The 20,254-nt window shown below is 46.2% G+C and overlaps 1 protein-coding gene across 1 annotated transcript in view; it reads left to right on the top strand.

Moving 5' to 3' along the window:
- Positions 1-856: 856 nt before the first annotated feature.
- LOC104619365 (histone-lysine N-methyltransferase EHMT1-like) overlaps positions 857-20,254 on the top strand; it is a gene marked incomplete at its 3' end in the record, with an annotated part of 28,575 nt that continues 9,177 nt past the window's right edge. The window contains exons 1-2 of the mRNA XM_010285219.1: positions 857-952; positions 11,338-11,894. Of these exons, the coding sequence (XP_010283521.1) occupies positions 907-952; positions 11,338-11,894 (603 nt within the window). The remainder of the gene's footprint in view (positions 953-11,337; positions 11,895-20,254) is intronic.

Genomic DNA, 20,254 nt, shown 5'->3' with positions numbered 1-20,254 from the left:
TAAACACGTGTCAAAGGACACGTTCTCTTGTGTCTGTGTTTGGGGCTTTTTAATACCTTTTTCCTTTTGTTTTGGTAGCTTTTTTTTTTGTCTTCCCGCTTCCAAAAAAAAAAAGAGGAGTTATTAAGGCTGCACACCTGATCTAGCAATGTGACTCCAGGCTTGTAAAAGGCAGAGGAGATGAGCAGGTGTTCCCTTTTTTCAAAAAAAAATAGAGGGGAATAAAGAAAAATTACTTTCTATAGAAGTAAAAATAGAGCTCATTAATAACCACGGATGTTATGAATGATGAGTTAGCTGTAGCGCACTGATGGTTTGTATTTTGTAAGTTACATTTGAATGAACTAAGAAAAAAACCACCAAAAGCATAGTTGGGCTGTAAATGTCAATAAATGATGTGTAATGAGACCTTTGATGGATCTGTCTCCTCCCACCAAAAACCTAAGAAATTTTGGGGGAATAAGGGTCACCTCCTCGAGATGCCTTTCATCACCACTTTAATGTGCGCCTGTACAGACGTACTCAGCTGGATTCCCAAGCACGTTACACTCAGAAAATCTGGCTGGCTGCATCTGAACGGAGGAGCTGTGAGGTCTCAGCCCCGGGCACAGCTCGAAGCCCCTCCGCTCCTCAAGCGAGACGGGCTGTCAGCTGGGCCAAGCCTTGCTGTGTTTTATCTTTGACCTGTGCCTTGGTGGCAGTTTCCTGGCAGCGTTATTTTGCAGAATGAGGTTTGCCCCTGATGTAAACAGGATGTGTCCATGATTGTCTCTTGTTTTAAATGCAAAGTGTGTATGAACATTGAGCTAAACCGTGATATTTCTTGCTTTTTTCCCCTCCTGTCCCTTCTCTTCCCATCCCTAGCGAACAGTGCTGAGTAAGGGAGAGACAAGGAAAGACGCCTGCATGAAGACTGAGCTGCTGAAAGATATCACCAACAACAAAGAGGAAGGTGAGCACCTGCCTCGGTTGAGGGCCAGACCTTGCTCATGAGGTCAGCATGTAATGGGAACAAAACTGGGGGCTTGGAGATGTGCTCTGTCCCGTGAGGGTCTCAGGCATGCTCCCACAAACAGCGTGCCTCTGTTCTCCTCCTGTGATTATTCTGAGCAGGGCTCTTCTCCAGAAGATGCAAATTTGCTTTTCAGTTCATCCATCTCCACCCACCTAAAGAATGATATCTCATTTTCACTTCTGCTTTGGTGTGGCTGTGAAGCGCAAAGGAGTTACTTTGAACCTCTTCTGTGTGACTGGTTTTAACTGAACTCTGAGCCCCGCCGCGTGATGACCTAGCCCTTTTCCTCCCTCTATTAAAGTTAACTTTCTGTCTTCCTCTGAGTTTCTCTGTTGCTCCAGAACAGGCACCGATCGCTGCCGGATGGCCAGTGGGGTTAGACACTCCACACCTCGTGCCCTTGTGGGATGCTTCATGGCTTCTGCGTTGTTTCTGCTGCCTTTTGCTTTGCAGGATGCAGCGCACGTTAGTTTGTCGAAGTCTTTCTTGCGTGGTTGTCTGTGAGTTGCATGGACACAAATCTGAGGATTTAATAAATGTGTCAGTGGGATGAGGAAAATACCCTGCTACCCTTTATCTCACCCCCCCTCCCCTGCTCCTTTCTTTCCATGGCTTTATCGTTCCTTGACTAGTTACTTCTCATAGCTCTGCAGGGATTTGGTGTATTTTTGTTTTCCTGTCCATTATTGAGCGTTAGAAAAGTGCTGAACTGGCCCCGTCAAAATACCTAGTCTTAGCTAGATACAAAATTTTGGACTTAATTCAAATGTGTGTGAGTACAACATTGCTTTTTCTTTCTCTTCTGTCCAGCATAATGTTTTCTCAAGCTGCTCTAGTTAGAAAGTAAAGCTCAGAACAGGCAAAATATCGAATGCTGTGTCAGATGTGGCCACGGTGCTTGCATATTAACCGGGAGCACGTGAGTGCTGCTGCTGACACTGGTTGTGTGTGGCCCTCTGGTCAGGGCAGACCAGAGACAAAGTCTGAGATGTTGGTGGGAGGTTGTGTTGCTCTGGGAGGAGACTCTTGCTTTGATCCCTTGCCTTGCTTGGCTCAGGACTATAAAGCTAGTTTATTTAGCTCTTGATTGATCTGAAGGTAGGTGTCAAGAGTCTATGGAGGTAAAAATCCACAAGGAGGGTGGGAAGAGAGACATTTCTGTGCCTTGTATGTCTTGACTGATTTTGACTTAAGGCAAATGCTGTGTATCAAAAGGAAGCCAAGAAACCTCCCTGTGCAGGAGCAGTCTCGAGGCTTCACGAGGTGCTCAACTTCCAACCACTTCAGCTTAATTGTCTAGTTCTGTTACTGGGGAAAAAAGGGTCCTAAAATGTGAACTGCATAGTCGCCATTCTTGTGGTAACGTTTGAATTGTATCCCCCTCTTCCCAAGCATACCATGTGTGTAAAAGACAATGGTTTGCATGGTCATTGTGCTATATGCATTGTTCTTTGCTGACCTTCATTACCCAGCTGTGATCGTCAGAGGAGTTCAGTTAGTTAATGTCCCTACGTTCTGTGAATAACAGTGTTTAGCATTGGCAAAGAATTTACATTTTTGAGTGCTGCGTGAACATGAAATCATGACAGGAGACTTTTAAGATGCTATGAAATAGTTTCTTTGAGCCCTGTTTCCTCACTCAGGGATGGGTGGCGATGTGTGGAGATGAGAGATCCATGGGAAAGAACCCTGGCATCTGAGATTTCTCTCCTTAGGTTTGCTTGAATGGTCGTTTCCCTTTAGTGAGGAGGGTGGGACTGGGACAGTTTAATATCTTCATCAGTGGCATAGACAGTGGGATCGAGTGCACCCTCAGCAAATTTGCAGATGCCCCAAGCAAGGCACGTCGTGGTGCCTGCAACTGCTGTCTGGCTCCTTCACTGATGAAGATCATCATGTTGGAGATCTCTCTGAAGATCTCCTGTTGCAGGGAAGGCTCCTGCTCTTGTGGGGCAATAGCTGAGCTGCCCCAGTTTATGATCTGTTGTTTTGAGGCAGTGCATCTCCTTTCTTGGCTGTCCTCGGGGTGCCAGCCTGTTATTTTTGACAGCTCAGTAGCTGCTGCCCCAGGGGACGAGCTGTCGGTGCCGTCAGGCTGGGGCAGGCAGCTGGGTGGGTGCTCTCGGGGAGCAGCCTGGAGGTAGGGAGTCCTTGGGTGGGCAGTCGTGGTGTTTTGTCCTTTGTTCCTCGAGTGGAAGGTGTTGCGGAAATGCACTGTTGTTAGCAGCTGGGATGTCCTTTTCTGGCTTCATCCTGGCATTGATAAAGAGAAATAATTGAACTATAAATTTAACATACATCTGTAGGAACTAGATCTTTGCATGTTCCCAGCGCTTTAATTTCCAGTTCTGGGGTTGAGTCCCAACCTTTGTAAAGCCCAGTGTAAGTTGCTCGCTAGACTCGCTGTCCTCTTCTGTGTAAAATTACTCAATACAGATAGAAAAAAAGCTGTGGATGAGACTGTGTTTTGTTGTCTGTGGGGAAATGTTCCAGTTCAGTTTTACATGTGGGTGTGAGTTTAGGTCCATCTTTCCCTTTTGACAGGGAGGGGAAAGGAGCAGGGAGATGGGAGAGATGAGCAGAAAAAAGTTGCTCTCGTGTTTTCTTAGGCCATAGTCTGTCTTTAGTCTGACTCGGAGAAAAACTAATCAAAAAGTGGTTTCTTTGCAAGTGTTGCAAGGGTTTGCCTTCTAATGTACACAGGTCGTAACTCCGTGCTGCGTCTCGCTTGACCTTTCAAGGCAAACCGCCCCTTTTCTGATTGCCCAGCCCCAGAGGTGGAAAGTTCCACTAAAGCAGCGGCACGAAGGAGCAGGAAGGGGAGTTGGTAACGAAGTTCTCCATTAGCCTTGGTGCTTCTGAGACTTCACCCGAGGCAGCTGTTTTACAAGAGCAACAGTGCTGGAGCGTAGTGCTGAATGAGACATGCAGTCACTTTACTCTCAAATAAACTTAAAACTGCTTTTAGAGAGTGTCAGGGTTTTAAATTCCTGGAGGGGCCTTTTTTTTCCTGTTTTTTTGTTTCTTTTTTCCCCTCTTATTGCAGATAGGAAGCTGTGGGCGAGGAAAGCGCTGCTTTCCACTGAGCAGCTGCAACCTTTGCATTCCCAGGTGCAGAGACGGCTGCTTTAAAAGGAGAAAAAGAATAATCTCCTCTCCATGCTCAGCACTGGGATCCCCTGCTGAGACTGACAGCCAGGAGACGAGACAGAGCAAAACGATGCCTAGTATTTTAGATGTTTACCCAGATGTGCACCCAGATCCTCCCCGTGTTTGAGACCCCTGCTCCGGCGAGGCCGTGCCCCGTGGCAGCGGGGCTGCGGCAGCAGAAGCAGCGCACTCGGAGCCCGGCAGCGCCGGAGCAGGAGCATCCCTCGGTCACGCACGGGCTCGGGGCCTCGTGGCCAGCACTGTAACACCGTGGGCCCGATCCCGTGGCAAAGGAACGCATTAATTTCACACAGGCCGTTCAGCTGCTTTGAGTCACCACCGGTATTCGCAGGCAGACCCTGGCGAGATGCTGAGTCCCGTTTATCCGACCTGTGTAGTCTCAGTGTTGAGCATTTGCAGCAGAAGTTGGTCTTGGTTTTTCTTTTCTTTTTTGAATTTTGAGTTGTGGCGTGTCTGACGGGAGATGGGAAGCGGTGGCACTGCCGCAGGGTGACAGTGCTCCAGGGCGCTGGGAGGAGTGGCACTTGCATTCTGGAAATACAGGGCCAGGCTCTTGGATGGATGTCGCCTGCCTTCACGGATTTAAAAGGGGGTGGCGGGCAGAAGAGACCATCAATAACTCACCCCAGAGAGGAACTTTGGCCTGAAAACATAATTCTGTTTGTTTCTTGGCTTCAAAATGCTCTGCTTTTTGGCTTCATGATAGAGGTGGTGCTTTCCTTTCCAGTGGATACAGAATCTCCGACCACCAGTTCTCCCTGGTCTGTACGGTTTCGGCCCCCGTCCCTTTAGTATCCTTTTTATGTCACCTGGGCTTCTCTCTGCTTTGCAATTTTTCATTTTTTTTTTTTTTTTATTTGAGGAGGAAAGGAGGAGGGAACTGTTGTAACACAAGGATTATAAGTAGGTGCATTTCTCACTTCTGGAAGTTTATCCATCAGGACAGTGGGTATTGAATAAATGACTCTGGTATCTGTGGTGTTTTAAAGATGATCTGCAAAGTGCTTAAGGTAAAAAAATCTGTGAAATGTGTGTGTGTATATAAATATAAATGTATGCAGTACTGACTTGTACTGTCGCTCAAAATTGTGAGCTTTTCATTTAAGCTCTACCTTTGCTTAGTTCAGAGTTTGATGTTTCTCTTGCAGCAGGTGAAGCCTCATGGCTCAGCTGCAGACGTGGAGCTGCCCTGTGCTGGGGGCACTTGGAATGCATAGAAGATATCCTGCAAGACACGGGCACTTGGGTGTCTCACCTTTAGCACTGCTCAGCACCAAGATGTTCAGAAAAACCTGCAAAAGTTCCAGATCAGCTTGTAGGATATTTTTTCTTTTTTTTTTCTTTTTTTTTTTTTTTCCTCAGACCTAGTTATGACTGCATTTTGGCCTGGAGTATAAGGGCTCATAACGCTTGCATATTTTTCTTATTTTGTCTCACTGAGCAGTGAGATCTGAAATTTAAAAATGAAAATTTAAAAGACTTTTATTCTTTTCAGAGCATTCTCAAAATGATACAGAGTTTTGAGCTGATCGTCTGGCTGCCTGCATATGGAAAGCTTCTGGTGGCTACTCATCCCCTTTGGCCTCCGCAGAGGCAATTCGGTTCCCTCTGGCTGTGGCCAGCATGGCTGATGGGGACCGTAGCCCATCTGGGCAGATTTTGGCAGGCTGAACTGAGCTCTGGCGAGCTACGGGGCAGGACCGGAGCCAGGTCTGGCTCTGCTAGAAGGGCTGGAAACCCAACAGGCAAAGGCAGTGGAGGGGAACCAGCATTGCAGGAGTCTGGGCTGGGAGAGCAGAAGTAGGTTTCGTTTTTCCCAATTTAATTTTTTGTTTTGTTTTGTTTTTAAGTTATCATTCTAATTCTGAACTAGCCCAGCTCATTTCTGCTTACATGTGGTAGGCATGTCCAAGCGGTGATGACTTAATCCAAATACAGATGTCCAAAGTCAGACTGTGCCTTTTGAGCTGTTGTCTCCTCTGCTGGTTGCCAATGGTGGCTTAGGGACACCCTAGAGTTTTGAGATACCTTTTAGACACTTAAAATTAGATGAGTTGTCCTCATCCACTCTGACTTTTCCCTTCCTTTTTTAAGTTTCTATTCTCTTTATGGGAATTTTAATTCAATTTTGAATGCCTGTGATATGGCGAAGAAAGACTGAAACTGCTGCTGGAGCTTGGGAAGAGGTCGGAAGGGTGGGAACTCTGCATTGCTCTCAAAGAGTTGTAATTTAAATATATTACTGATTATTCTTTGCCACATGGAGTTGCAGGGATAATGTATCTGCATTATGAAATAGTTTCTTTGAGCCCTGTTTCCTCACTCAGGGATGGGTGGCAATGTGTGGAGATGAGATATCCATCTTAAACTCCTTGTATTTATTCCTTAAATACCCTAAAAGATAGCCAGCGCCTGGAAGATACAGCTTTACTGAAGTTTGTTTCAACTTGGTATCAACTTCAGATACCTACCTGGGAGACTGGGCACCATAACAGAAAATAAATCTCTTGGGCAAGTTACTCGTCCTACACATTGATGGATTTTAAATTAGTACTGAACGCTTGGATCGGGACGCAGGCAGCGTTGCGGTCAGTGTGACAAGCGTTTACTGATGCATATGGCATAGGGGATGCAATAAGAGAGCTCTGAAAATACTAGGATGCTTCTAGTAAATGAGGTTACACTTCTGTGGACATAGGCTATATCTTTCTACCTTTTTTTTTAATTAAAGGAAGAATAGTCGTAGGTTAAGGAGCAATGAGGAACTTGGTGAATACGGAGGAAACATATTTTGCCCTATTTAGAAGGAATGAATACTGTCAAGTTGTAAAGTTTTAGAGAAATACTGATTTTAGGGTTTTCTTCACTTGCACTTGCAGCACAAGAGCAGAAAAGCTGTTGAAGAGCATTTTCAAGAATAGAACTCATTGCCATGAGGTGTATTTGAAATAAAGATTTTAGCCAGGTTTGCAGTGAAAACTTTTTTTTTTTTTTTTAATGAAAAAGGGGAGATGAAAAGGTCATGTCATGAACAAGTGTTTCTTTAGCTGTCTGGTGCTGTTGAAGAGCTTCTGTAGGCTGTTTTATTCAGTATTTCTCCATTGTGAGGTTCCTGCTGTCCCTAGTTTGCGTTCCCATTCCCATCTGTAGGCCATATTTTAGCAAAAGTGTAAACGTATCTTTTAAATACGTCTGTTAGCAATACTTGTAAATGTGCATAGTGTGTACCTAGGAGGCGTTGAACGTGGTCAGACTTGCGGACGTGTTCTGTTACACGAGGATGGAGCGCCGAGTTAGAGGCAGAGCATGTGGCAAGCGGAGTGGTAGCTTAGCCTGGGATGGCAACTCCTATTTTTCCTGTTACCAGACCAGGTATTTTGGTTGTGAAAACCAGACTAGCTTACTTGGGTTACCACATCTTATTAAGCAATGTAGCTCCTGCCATAAACTAGCTCTTCGTAGGGGTCTCGTTAATTCAATGTTCTGGTAGGACCCTGGGATAAGGACCTCCTGCAGTTGGTGGGTTGGCTGTGGTGCTTCTTGCAGTAGCCCCGTGCTGTACAGGAACTCGGTTTGTAAGAAAACAATGCTATTCCAAAGTATTTATGAATTTGTTTTATTGCTGCCAGAAAAGGGAGCAGGAGGATGGAGGTGATCTTTTTCCAAAGAAGGCTGTCCCAGCAGCTCAGGACAGTCTTGCCCACGGTGTCTCAGACCTGTTGGAGGCTGGAGAAGAACGTTTAGTCTCTCTTCATGTTCAGTCCTTGGCCTCTGCTGATGGCCTCTTGCCAGCCAGCGAGCCGTGCGATGACATTTGCCAGAACAGCTTTTGCTGTGCGGATGCGTGTCCGTTAGGCACCGAATTGTGACACCCGGCAATGCGCTGCGCTTGGCCCGCTGAGCGGCGACAGCACTGCTGGTCAGGGCTGGAGCTGGAAGCCGTAGGACCTTGCTTTGCCCTGCGACGTGTGCAGTCATTTACAGCAGGGCAGAGCGGGTGCGTAATCCTGTTGAATCAAAACCATACCCCTGACGACTGCTGTCAAGTTTTCCGCTTCTCTGCAACTCGAGGGACTATGAGATTTCGTATCTTTGTTTTGTCAAATCTGGAGTCGTACAGATTTGGAAGTCTGATGCTTGTTTATAGAGGATTGATGGCACTTCCACAGTCAATCAGATTGCATTTTGCACACTTAATAAGAATGTGTGTGTGGGAGAACTGTATGTGGGATTTTAATTTTAGCTTCATGGATTTTTCATAAAGTCCATGATGTTTTCTGGAGTAATGTGGTTATTCTTTCCCCTAGGGCAGTGCTCTAATTTACCTTGTTTTGGTTGCCTTCATGGCAGGTAGAGCCATTCTTGCCCTCTGCTTATTCAGTTTATCTAATAGTCAGCCACTGAAGTTATTTGACTGGTCTGATGGGAGTGCACAGTATTTAAATCAACAAATATTGAAGGCTTAATTCGGCTGGGTGCCTAGTGCTGAGCACTAGAAACAGCCCTCTGTGGTTAGGGAGCTCATTTTTTGTTTTCTTCTGGCACTGACTTTGCTGAAATAATTGTCTAAATGGCCAGAGCATGGTCTTTTAAAGACACTAAATGTAGAAAGACAAACAAGGACTGAAAGAATAAGGGCATAGCTGTTGGCTCCCTCTGCCCAAGACTTTTCAAATAGTTAAAATAACAGTGAAAAAAAACTAGCACTTTATCTTCTCCCGGAGTCGTTGCTATCCAAAACAAACCCTTGTGCGTCTTATCAGAGCTTTCAGTACACAGAAGGTGGTCTGGGTGGTGTGAGAGGGCAGCAGATGGAGTTGATGACTTTGAGTCGAGCTTGGAGACCCACTCAATTACTGCTGGAGGTGGGGGGTTTCTGCCTCTGCCCTCCTGCGGGTGCTCCAGCAAGCACCAGTGAGCTCTTTTTGGAGGTTTTGGAGCTCCTTTTAGAGTTTCTGAGCTGGCAGAGCCCACATGGGACGCAATTTCAGGCTAAGCTGCCTGGGCTTGGGGGGAGTGGACTGCTTAATGCAGGTGTATCAACAGGTAAAATGGCCAGACTTGAACTCCAGGGAAGAGTTACCGCTCGTCATCAGGGTTTGAAGATCCTTTCAGTAAGATGCTTAGTGCCCAACATCTGTAGCTTTCATTTGGAAATATGGGGCAGGATTAGGACTGTCCCCCTTGTAATTTATGGTTACGACTAGGCTGGAGCAATTCGAGTGCTGCCACAGGTCTTTGAGAACCACCTGGTCAGAGCCCCGAGCAACCTGGTTTGAATTCAGTGTTGACCATGGGTGGGATGGTTTGTGTATTGACCAGTTCTAAGAGGGATTTCAGTTTGATGCAGGAATTGTTTGTCTTTAAATCCCAGATGAGCACCAAAAAATGGGTATTTTGGGGAGTAATATGGCTGTTGCAGATACTAGAAGGCATTGGTTTTAGAAACTAGATCTGCAGATGCTGTTTGTGCAGAAATCAGTATCCAAATAGATCAACCCAGGTTTTAGGTCAACACATGGTAAGGAGATGAACTGAATGAATGCATTAAAAAGGGGGTGGAAAGAAGGGGGTGGGTAGACGCTCATATAGTTGGAGGGAGATTTTTCTCCAAATTGCCACAAAGTGGAAAGGGAATTGGTGTTTTCTGGGAAGAGCTGTTCTGGTAAGCTGTGTAGCACTGCTCCTTTGGACTCATCCAGCCCTGCTGGTGTTGGCACTGAGGTGTGAATGCTCAGGGGCCTGCAGCAAAGCCCTGCAAGAGCTCAGCTTTGAACCATTAGCCCAGGTATGCTGGACTTGATGTCTTGGGATGCAGGATCTTGGTTCCTCTTCTTGCTTTAGGCTTGCGTCAGGGTTTTGCCAGGACAGCAGAGGCATTGAGAATATTGTTTTCCTTCAGTGTTTGGGCTTCAAGAGCAGCATGAAGTGAGACGCCGATACCCAGCGTGCTGGTCTGGCTTGCAAAGCTGTCCTCCGCTTTGACTCTGGGCCCTTCTGAATACTGTAGGCAAAAATTGCTTTGATTCGAGCTGGTTGTAAATCAGTCCTACCTGCTTTGATAGCCCACTTGGACAAAGCTTTCACTGGTACTTCTTGTGATGTTTTTCATAACTGTCTGGCCTCTGGAAGGAAAACAATATGAGGAATCCCTAACAGCAGGCTGATTTAATCATGTTACTGAATGTGCCAGTGAATTGTTATCACCCCTGGTTGCCTGGAGAGCTGCTAGTTTGTCATGTCGGAAACCTTTCTGCAAGTACATGGCATTCATATTTGGATTTTTTTCAGCTCAGGTCTGAAATCTCTGATGAGACAAATTCATTGATGGGGGGAGCATGGAAATGTTTGAGAGGGAGGAAAATAAAAACTTTTTATGTGCACACTCCTGTTTTATCTGTGCGTGAGCTTTTGGTCAGTCTGCAAAAATCTTCCTGCATTTGAATCATGTAATTATTTTAGTCTAGAATTGCATTTAACATGCTTCACCCCTGTGTTTACTCTGGCTGTTGCCTCTGAAATAACACCGTGAATCCTGCTCCTGTGCTGCTTCATCCCAGCGAAAGAGCCAGTCTCTGCTGGACAACGTTGCCAGGAGAGCTGTGATTGCCAGGAGTTACTCCTTGCGATGTTCCATGTAGCGGTAGAGCCCTGATGTAGATGTTTGGCTGCTGAGCTGTGTCTGAAGCTGACCCGTGCAGCCCTACCAGCAAGCTTTTCTTGTGTCAGTTTGGCATTGTGAAGGGCTTTGCCAGGGATCTGAATGCAAGATTGGGCAGAGTTTTGTTTGACATGCGAGGTGTTGACGTATGGTCCAATAAATGTAGTTATTGGAAAAGCTAAAGATAATATTTACCTTGAAAAATCCATAGTTGGGAATGAATGGCCACATCTGCAGGTGAGGCAGGTGAGAATGAGTGCACTGCTTTCAGCTGAGCCACCCCAATTTTCACCATCGGAGGATCCAGGCAAGCTGGTCAGGTAGGTGAGTGAGCAACCTAAATGGATGTGTATAGCAAGCAATTTTCTGGGGGAGAACTTTGGTCTTTGTTAGCCACTGTAAGTAGCTGTACCTTCTCTTTGGAGTTTTGATACCACTTATGACCCTTTTCTTTCTCCTCTCTTCCTCCTTCTTCCCCCTCTTTCTCCAGGATTTAATGCCATGGCTGCAGATGAAAGTGCTACAGAAAAGCAAGTGGGGGAACCAAAAATGGCAGTAGATGGTGAAACCAACGGTTCCTGTGAGCACAGCGAAGCTGGTAGCCACCCAAACCCAGCTAAAAACACTCAGGACAATACGAAAGTGAGCCAGCAGGACTCTAGTACTAAATTAAATAGGATAGCAGAAAATGGCATTTCCGAACGAGATGGCGAGACTGGGAAGCAAAACCATATGAAAGCTAATGACTTCACACAGACTTCTGTAACGGGGAGCAATGGATATATTCTAACCAAGCAGATGGCACAGGAGCAACCTCTAAGGACTACCAGCACCTTTGCTTCTCTCACCGGCCATGCTGCAAAAACCCTTCCAGGAGGAGCAAGCAAAGGGAGAACTGTGAGCTCCTTTTCTCAGATGCAAGCCACGATGCCATCCAAGCTCGGGGAGGGCAGTAAGGACATGGATGCTAAAAAAGCCACTGCTGCTAACGCTGAAGTCAAGGTCCACAGAGCACGGAAGACGATGCCTAAACCCACCCCTAGCCTGGTAATGTATATGCCCAGCAGTCGCTGCTGCTGTGCTTGCTCTTGGCTTTCTCTGAGTGCATGAGAGGGAAACCTTACTGCATGGGAACATGTGTAATTCAGAGGTGTCCCACTGAGTGGATTGCTTCTGTTTTTCTTAAATACATATATATGTATTTTTTTTCTCTTCCTACAGAGAGAGAGTTGTTAAAATAGTCACATGGCCACCATCAGCTCTCTTCCCCAACGTGTTTCTAAATATATAATTGATCAATTACCTTCTCCAGCAGATCTATGTGAGACTCTAAATGACCTTTCTCTCAGCTCTATTGCTCGTCAGCCGTCTGCTGAAATCCAAAGCTGCTTGTGAAACAAATTAGATTTCTTATAAGTTCGACCCAAAGGAAATTAAGCATAGCATGTTAACTTGAGGCTTCTCCTAAGCTTGGAACCTGTCAAGAAGCTGATATGTTAGGCAACTTGATTGCATTGCCGTATCATTATAGTAGTAAACCAGATGATGTTTTCTTTCTCTCTGTATGTTGCCTGCAGTAATGCAATTTGTTCAGAAGTCTTCCCTCCAGAATTCTTAGGGGTGAATTTACCATCCTTGAATGGTGAATAAAATGGAGCTCTGGGGTTTTTTAAGGAGATGAGAGGAGATGCGAAGTCATCTGGTGCATTCATGTTATAGTGGAGTGAACAGAAATGGGCCTTTGTCACTGGCCAAGTTTGGTTCTTTTGGTTGATTTTTTGGTTCTTTTGCCAAAGGTAGGGAATAGATACTGGAACAGCAAGATCTCCACTAGGAGCACTTGGTCTGCAGCCCTGTGACGCTTTGTATTTAGCTACAACAGTTAGATCCTCTCATTGTGCTGTCTATGTCTAAAGTTGGAGAGAGACTGGCCTTTAGTATCCTGCACCTAGGTCAAGGAGCGGCTTGCGAGCCCTGCTTGGCGATGTGAGTCATACCCAGAAATAAATGGGAAGCTGCTGCAGCTTTGTAAAGGCTGGTGCGGCGGATCGCTACCAGTGTATTACAGACCAGCAAATGTAAAGTGATCCTCAGATGTCGCCCACATGTTGCAGCCCAGCAATAACGTGATGTGAAGGTCTCGAAGCTGTGAATCTTTGTGGTCTGGAGCAGGGGAAGAGAGAAAAAAAAAAAAAAGAGATGGGTGGCACCTAGCCAGCAACAGATGGGGAAAGGTGCCCTTGGCTGCGGCACCACCTGTGCCTCCGGAAGCGGGTGGGAGTCCAAAGAGCACATCAAGATTACAAACCTCGTGGGCACCCAGCCTCAACAGTAGGGCAGAAACCACGCCTGCCATGATTTCCCAACCATTCTCCCAAACCGCTAATTTCCCCTCTGTCTTCCCCTGATTGCATTTGAGTTCTCTCGCTCTCCCACCCCTGCTGTGTTTGCTGGCTGGCGAGTGGGGAGGCACAGATGCAATACATGCAGCCTGATGAAAATCTCGCAGAAGGCTGTCTCGTACCCAAACAAGGCTTTGCAACCGCAACTGCCTCACAGCTTTCCTCCAGCAGCCTGTCGTGCACTTAAATTAGGATGGGCAAACCCCCAGACCCTTGTGGAATTTGACAGGGAGAGCTCCCTTGGGGCTGAGCAATTGAAAGAGGCAATTCCCTTCTGAAAGACGACTGCTAGGTTAGGAGGGAGTGTTTTCCTCATTCATATTTTATGATACATCAAAAGAATATTTTTACGCAACCCTTTGGGCTTCAAGGTTTGTCTCTAGAAAGCTGCGTGCAACGTTTGCGAATGCTTGCAGCGCTCGGCTACACGAGCTGCTGTGATGATGCTGTTGATCGTTACTTGCTCACACAGTAGCGGCAGCTTCAAAAACCAAAGCCTGCAGTTGCTGTGCCACTCTCAAATGTGCATAGCCTGTCCTCAGCACCTCTGGCCATTTCCCTTGGGCTTGAAATAGGGAGAGAAACAAAATTCATAAGAAGGATGGTAAGAAGAGGCCGTTCAACACGTTCTCCGCTCAAGCCTCTGCATCTGAATGTGAACCCAAGATTTGATCTCATTTCTGCAAGACAATAAAACATCTGTTTTGTTCTGCCTTCCTGATAATTACTACCTAATTCTTCCCCATTGTCTTTTGAATTTACATGCTATTTTCTTTTGAGTAGCAGAGTCCTTGCTAGTTGTCATTTTTCTGTCCTGATTATTTCTTTGTAGCATATACGAGGCTCATGAGTGCAGCGTTGCAGTAACTTTTCATGCACCAGCCTCCATGTTCACACCTTTTCCCCTTCAAAAACACCGTGATAGCAGGTGCTGTGTTCCAGGAGATAAATTCTGAAAATCACCCAGAAGTTGACGTTACCGGACACAGTAGTTTTCTTTGCTAATGTTTTTTAGAGCATTGTTGTTTTCTTGGTAAGACTGTTCTCACAGACCTGTGCTGCCTGGGAGAAGGAGGTGTGGCAGATATTTCATGGCCTGCAAAGTGTAGACATTTGTTCCCCCTGACTCCTGCAGAAACCCACTGGGGCCAAAACATTATTTTCTGTAATCCAATAGCTGTCAGGGGACCTCGTTAGCCTTTTCCTGCACATGTGGATTGGTCTTTGAAAGGACGAAAATAATTTTTCACAAATTTAACCAGCTTTTTCTCTGTTTAGGAGTTGCTTCCTGAATTGGGATCGAAGCTGAATCTGAAACAGGTGACAATTTTAATTGATGTTGTCGCATGTTAAGGTGGTCTTTGAACAGAGACCTCAGAGGAGTTGTTGACAGCGTCATCTCTGCTCCCTTTCTGAGTAGTGCAGTAACACAAGTATTGCACCTTTTGGAAGAATCTTTCCTTGCTTCCTAATCCATTTACAACCCTATTAAGAATGCAAAAGTTTCCAGGGCCAGGCAACAGACTGAAAGGCAAGTGTGTGTGTGTCCTGTGCTTGGAGAAGGCCCCTCCTGCTTGGAAACTGCAGTTTCTGAGCTTAACACTAAGACGTGTCTGGAAGGGATAAAGGTAGCGAAAGCATGCCATAGTTACCTCTTGAGGTAGGAGGAGTAGATGGCTGAATGGGGAAATCCCAAGTTATGTTTCTGTTCATTACTCGATGACCATGAGGCTGTAGTTTGAGGTGTGTGTCTCTGGTGGTATTTTTTTCTGCTCTGCAGAGGACCAGGTCAGGGGAACTGAACTGTTGGAAGAAATAGTGCAAAAATCCGTGAAATTAGTATCTTGGCCTGATTCACAGTTTGAGTCCCAAACGTAGGGTTCCAAGTTAACTTGGGGAGACAAAGCCTGGGCAGGAAGAAGGAGCTTGGAGCAGGACACACTTTGCTTGTGTTGGTATTTCTACCAATATTCATCAAACTATACCTTTAAGCAGCATCGCCACTAAATATCTGATCCCGGGAGCAGTAAGCTGCTTGCTCTCTGTGTGCACACAGGTGTTGCTGTTGCTATAAAGTAGTATTTTCCGTGTCAGTGCCCAGCAGTACTGCAATGGTGTGCTGACATGGTCTGGGGGTTGCTCTCCAGGAGCTCCTCGCCTAAGAACGTCTTATGTTCCTCTCTTGGGGCCAGACAAGTGGTGGTTTGCAAGTGTCTGGGATCGCTCAGCAGGCTCAGACCCTCTAATCTGCAGAACACTTAAAACAAAGGGCAGGTCCCAACAGGGATGCTAATGGGGATATTGTCTCCTTGTGGGGGCAAATAAATAAAAGGAGTAGTACAGGGCGTAGTGACATAGAGCTCTCCACCTGATTGCAAGTGCTGCTGTCAGCTTGTCTGAGCCTGCACGGTGCACCCATCGAGGACCCCACTCCAGAGGGGTACCCAGGTGTGCACGGGCAGGCTGAAAGTAGGAAGTCATGTGTGCGAGCTTGGCCACAGTTAAATATCCCCTATGGGAGTGTCCTTCATGGATGACGAGGCCATGGACTACCGACTTCTTACATAGAGGGTTTACTGCAGAGGGAGGTAGAAAGTGAATGTATGTTGTGCAGTGCTTTTAATTTCGTATATAACTGGTTGTCCTCGCGCTGCTGGCACGGCCACCGTGGCTGAAGGTGGCTGCTCCAGCTGCTGACCACAGCCCACAGAAATAACTGTCCCAGTCCCAGGTCCCCAGCAGACCTGTTCCTGTCAGGAGGCTATCGCAGCAGGTTTGAGCTACCCGTTTTCATTTTGACTGATGTGTGACACCCTGCCCCTGGAGCTGCTCGATCTAGGATGGGACAGGGGTGAGCAGTAGGATGTCTCCCCCGACCCAGCAGAGTCCACACCTCTGAATGATGCTGGCTCAGACACCCCTTAAATGCGGGTTTGTAGCTTGGTTTAGGAACATCCGCGCTTAAGCACAGTCTGCCTGACAGCCTAAACCACTATGATTTTATGCAGATGTGTGACCGCACACAAACAGTGCAATTGTAATCAAGTCACACCGGAATCCCTCTTCTCATGGGTACGTGTTAATCTGCAGATAAAAGGGCATTAATAGGTGGATCAGCCTTGCAGCTTGTCTGATCTAGAGTAAGACCAAAGCCATGTATGTTTCTTTTTGTTGCTCCAAGGTAAGTCTTAGGCAGTGGTTGGGATTCCCTGGCAGCTGTGCTGAAATTCAGCAGTGAAAAGTACAGTTCTGCAGCCGCGGAGGAAAGGGAGAGTAGCACCACTACAGCTCCTACAGCCACTGTCATCTGCTTGTGATAAATTTTTTATAGCAGACTGATATTTCTTGTTTAAATATCATTCACCAGTTGTTAGAGGCAGATGCCCCTGGGAGCTGCTGCTTTGTGCCGTTCAAAGGCAACGCCTCGGTACAAATCTCGTTACCCTTCTGCGTGATGAATGGAGAGAAGGGGGTTGCTCCGTGACAGCTGCCGTGTTGCCTGGTGGCAGTGGTGGTTAGTTTAGTCCTCCTGACTAGTTGGCTTTGGTTTCAAGCTTGTACTGTGCCAGAGATGAAATTCCTTAAAAGAAGAGAAATCAGACATCTCGTATGTCTAAGCTGGAGATGGTTTCAGGTGTCGAGAGCGAACGGCAGTCCTTCTGCAGCGCTCTGCAGAGCTGCCCCGCTCCGAAGCAGGACCTGCAGGACCTTTGCCAGTGTCATTGCACCAACACACAGGTGGAGTTCTGGGCTGGTTTCTCTTCGGCTGTGGCTAGCTTGCTTGCTTTGGGAACAGAAAGACCTCTTAATTGCTCGGCTGTGGGAAGAGTGCTGTGTGTGGTCTGTTGAACCATCACAGGGCTTAATTAATAAGGTTTGCTTGTTCTGTATTTTTGCTTTTGGGGGAAAAAAAAAAGTAGCATATTCTGTCTTTTGCCATTTTTAGTAACTTCTCCCTGCTGCTGTAGGGGACTTCCGTGCCAATAATAGAAACACGGTCAATGCATTAAAATGTAGGAAGCACTTCCGTGTAATTTTTATAAACACGGAAAATACTGTGTTCATGTCCCAGTCTAAGCAGTCTTCTTGACTGGTTTTTTCACAATAGTTTTGGACATAGTTGTGGTCCCATTTTTGCTGCTTCTGGACACAAACATCTCTGGAAATGCTGGCCTGAGCCTTGGAGTAGCGGTCTTCTGCTTTCTGACTATTCCTTGCCATGCCCAACATGAAATAGTGACTTTACAGCCTTTTGCATTGGATGAGCTGATAACCACATGAGAATCTGCAAGAAATAAAAACATTAGTGATGCAGTTTCTTTATCATTTTTTGGTCCTTTCTTGGCCTCTGGTGGCCCACATGGCTGGTGGCTAGGACAACATGCAAATGCAGGGACCTCAAACACTGTCCTGGAGCTGCCTTTGCACGGGATTCTCCTCACTGTACTTCTCTCAAACTGTAGGTGAAAACTGTGCCTGGCTCTTAAATGTCATTGGGGAAAAAAGACAAAGGCCATGGCTGTTCTGGACAAGGATAACACCCAGCAATGGAGTTTATTTAGGGTCAGGAATAGTGCTTCTCACCTCCAATTTTGCTATTTGCAGTGGAGCCCATGTAGGTGTTAGATGAAAGCACCTCTGCTCCCTTGAATGTTTGTTGGTTTAAGTGAAGGAGAATGATCTTCATCCAATTTCTGAGCCTAGGAGTCTGCTTAGTTGAAAATACGGGCAACTCAAAAGTGTGCGTGCGCTCCTCAGTGTTCTTAGCAGATCAGTCCATGCCCACAACAGCTCACTGAACGCCGTGCATTCGCTTTCCCAGCGCGGTCGCTTCTGGTGCAGGCTCCAGCATTGCCAGTCTGGCATTTTCCACGTTTAGCAGAGGACTCTGGATCTTCGCGAAATGAAGCAGGAACGTGTTAGGGTTTGTCACAGCAAATTGGCTGAGTAGATGTTGACTAGCAGTCGGCTCCGTTGGGTTCGTTGAAGCTCCTGCTATTTGCAGCCCCCTTAGAGCTTTGCCAGCATGAGTGTCCTCTGCTGGGAAAAGGTCAGAGAGGCCGTAAGCCAAGAAGCGAGAGTTTGTTTGGATGGATGCTGAACTGCAGTTTTGTAGATACCTGCTTGATGCTGAACCATGTGCTAGGAACGGGGAGGGCAGGAGGAGCCCATCCATCATGGAACTGGAAGAAGGTGGCACACGACAGGAGCATAATTGCTGCAGTTGTGCCAATGAGCGTATAGCCCAGAGAGGTGGCTTAGAGCTGGGTCCTCCCAACCGTAGGCTGGGGCATGGGGTGGCAGGGCTGGAGGTGGCTGCCCTGCCTGCCCTGCCTGTCCTGCAGGAGAAACCTTCGTCTGAGGTTTTCCTTGGGCAGCCTTTTCCCGCGCAGGAAACTCGCTGGAGCTAAACGGATGTGCAGCGTTTTGAGAAGTCCTCTGATGGGCTTGCAGGTGGGCCTGTGAGCTTTATGTTTAAATGGATCACTGTCATTTTTTTGCTTCCGTTTTGCTTTGATAGGAGTCTGTTGTGCCCCAAATAGTCTAGCACCCACTGGCCTTGCTCCCAAATGCGCAGTCTGTCTTTTGCCTTTGCTTCTTTTACGTGAGCCTGCCCACTCTCCTCTGCTGAGAGGTGTCGGGGCTGGTTGTAGCCCGGGCAGCGAAGGATGCAGAATGTCTTTGTGAGGAAGGGCCCAGGTATGCTTGAACCAGCTCTTGCCCAGCATGGTGGGATTTTAAGGAAGAAGACGTTCCCCGACAGACCAGTGTGCTCGATTAGCAAAGCCTTTTTTCTGGGGAGTGTTTAAATGTAGAATTAAAAAAAACCTGTCTGCAGATGGAGCAGAGCTCAGTATAGGAGACCAGGATGGGCTGTACCTGCAGGCTTGCGTTAAGGAACTGGCAGAATTCAGAGACATTAGGAAAAAAAAGTTTCATCCACTAAACACTCTACTTGCCGGAAGAGTAAAATTTAATAAGAACAGCAAACACATAACTGTTTTGTCTAGCTAGGAATGAAGAAAGGTGGTGAGAAGACTGAGTATAAGTGCTTTCAGATCTTTGCTGATCCTTTTTATTACAATCCTTAGATTTAGTATTTTTTATATATATACACACGTGAGAGAGAGAGAGAGAGATATCTTACTGCTGACATGCTCAGCTTGCTGTGCCATCAGGCTTCCTGAGAGATCTGGTCACCTCACTGCAGGAATTTATGTTCTTTAGCATTGCGGCATATGCCTCCAAGTAATAATCCAGATCTCACAAGGCTTAGTTTGATTTTAAAAAACTGTTTTACTGGAATTGCCCTGGAAAAGTCACACTTAACAGTTGTCATGCATCTATTGAAGATTTTTAATTTCTTTCCATATTGTAATTACAGGGGGAGAGGAAAACCCCAAGCTACTAACATACTACTTTTTCATTTAAAATTTGATTATGTTCTTCCAAATGGTCTGGCATGGTCTGAATGTGAATTCTTGATGTTTGGGAGTAACAGCATGTTTTATCAGAGACTAGCTGCAAGAACCTGCACTTAAAGGACAAAAAATGCAGCCCTTGTGTACACTTGTTGCAGGCAGCTCTGTGTTAGATCTGCCTCTCCTAAGCTTATTTTTCTAATTTTAAGTTAAAAATGGAAAGCAGTGGATGTTCCAGGGGACTTGGGAATTCTCAGAATAATCCTGTAGCCAAGAGTTACTGTTAACCTTTACATCTATAAACTAGGGGCTTTTAAGAGGTATAAATAGTATTGTTGAGACTATAATTGGCATACTGTGCCCAGCACTCCTGACGTACATTTTTTAAGGGGTAGAACAACTGGGAGTAGTCTCAGGAGTGGTCCAATGTCCAGAAAATTATCCTATGGACACTTAATTTGCTCATTCTTTTAAACTTAGAGAAAGTTGGGTGTTTTTTGTTTTTTGGGTTTTTTTAAAGTTGGTCATAGTCCATAAGTATCTACTTGGACTGAGAGTTTCTGATGATACAGGGCTTTTTAAT

The sequence above is a fragment of the Phaethon lepturus genome, unplaced genomic scaffold (assembly GCF_000687285.1).
Source record: "Phaethon lepturus isolate BGI_N335 unplaced genomic scaffold, ASM68728v1 scaffold40300, whole genome shotgun sequence".
Taxonomy (NCBI): domain Eukaryota; kingdom Metazoa; phylum Chordata; class Aves; order Phaethontiformes; family Phaethontidae; genus Phaethon; species Phaethon lepturus.
This window is presented reverse-complemented; position numbering and strand designations above follow the sequence as displayed.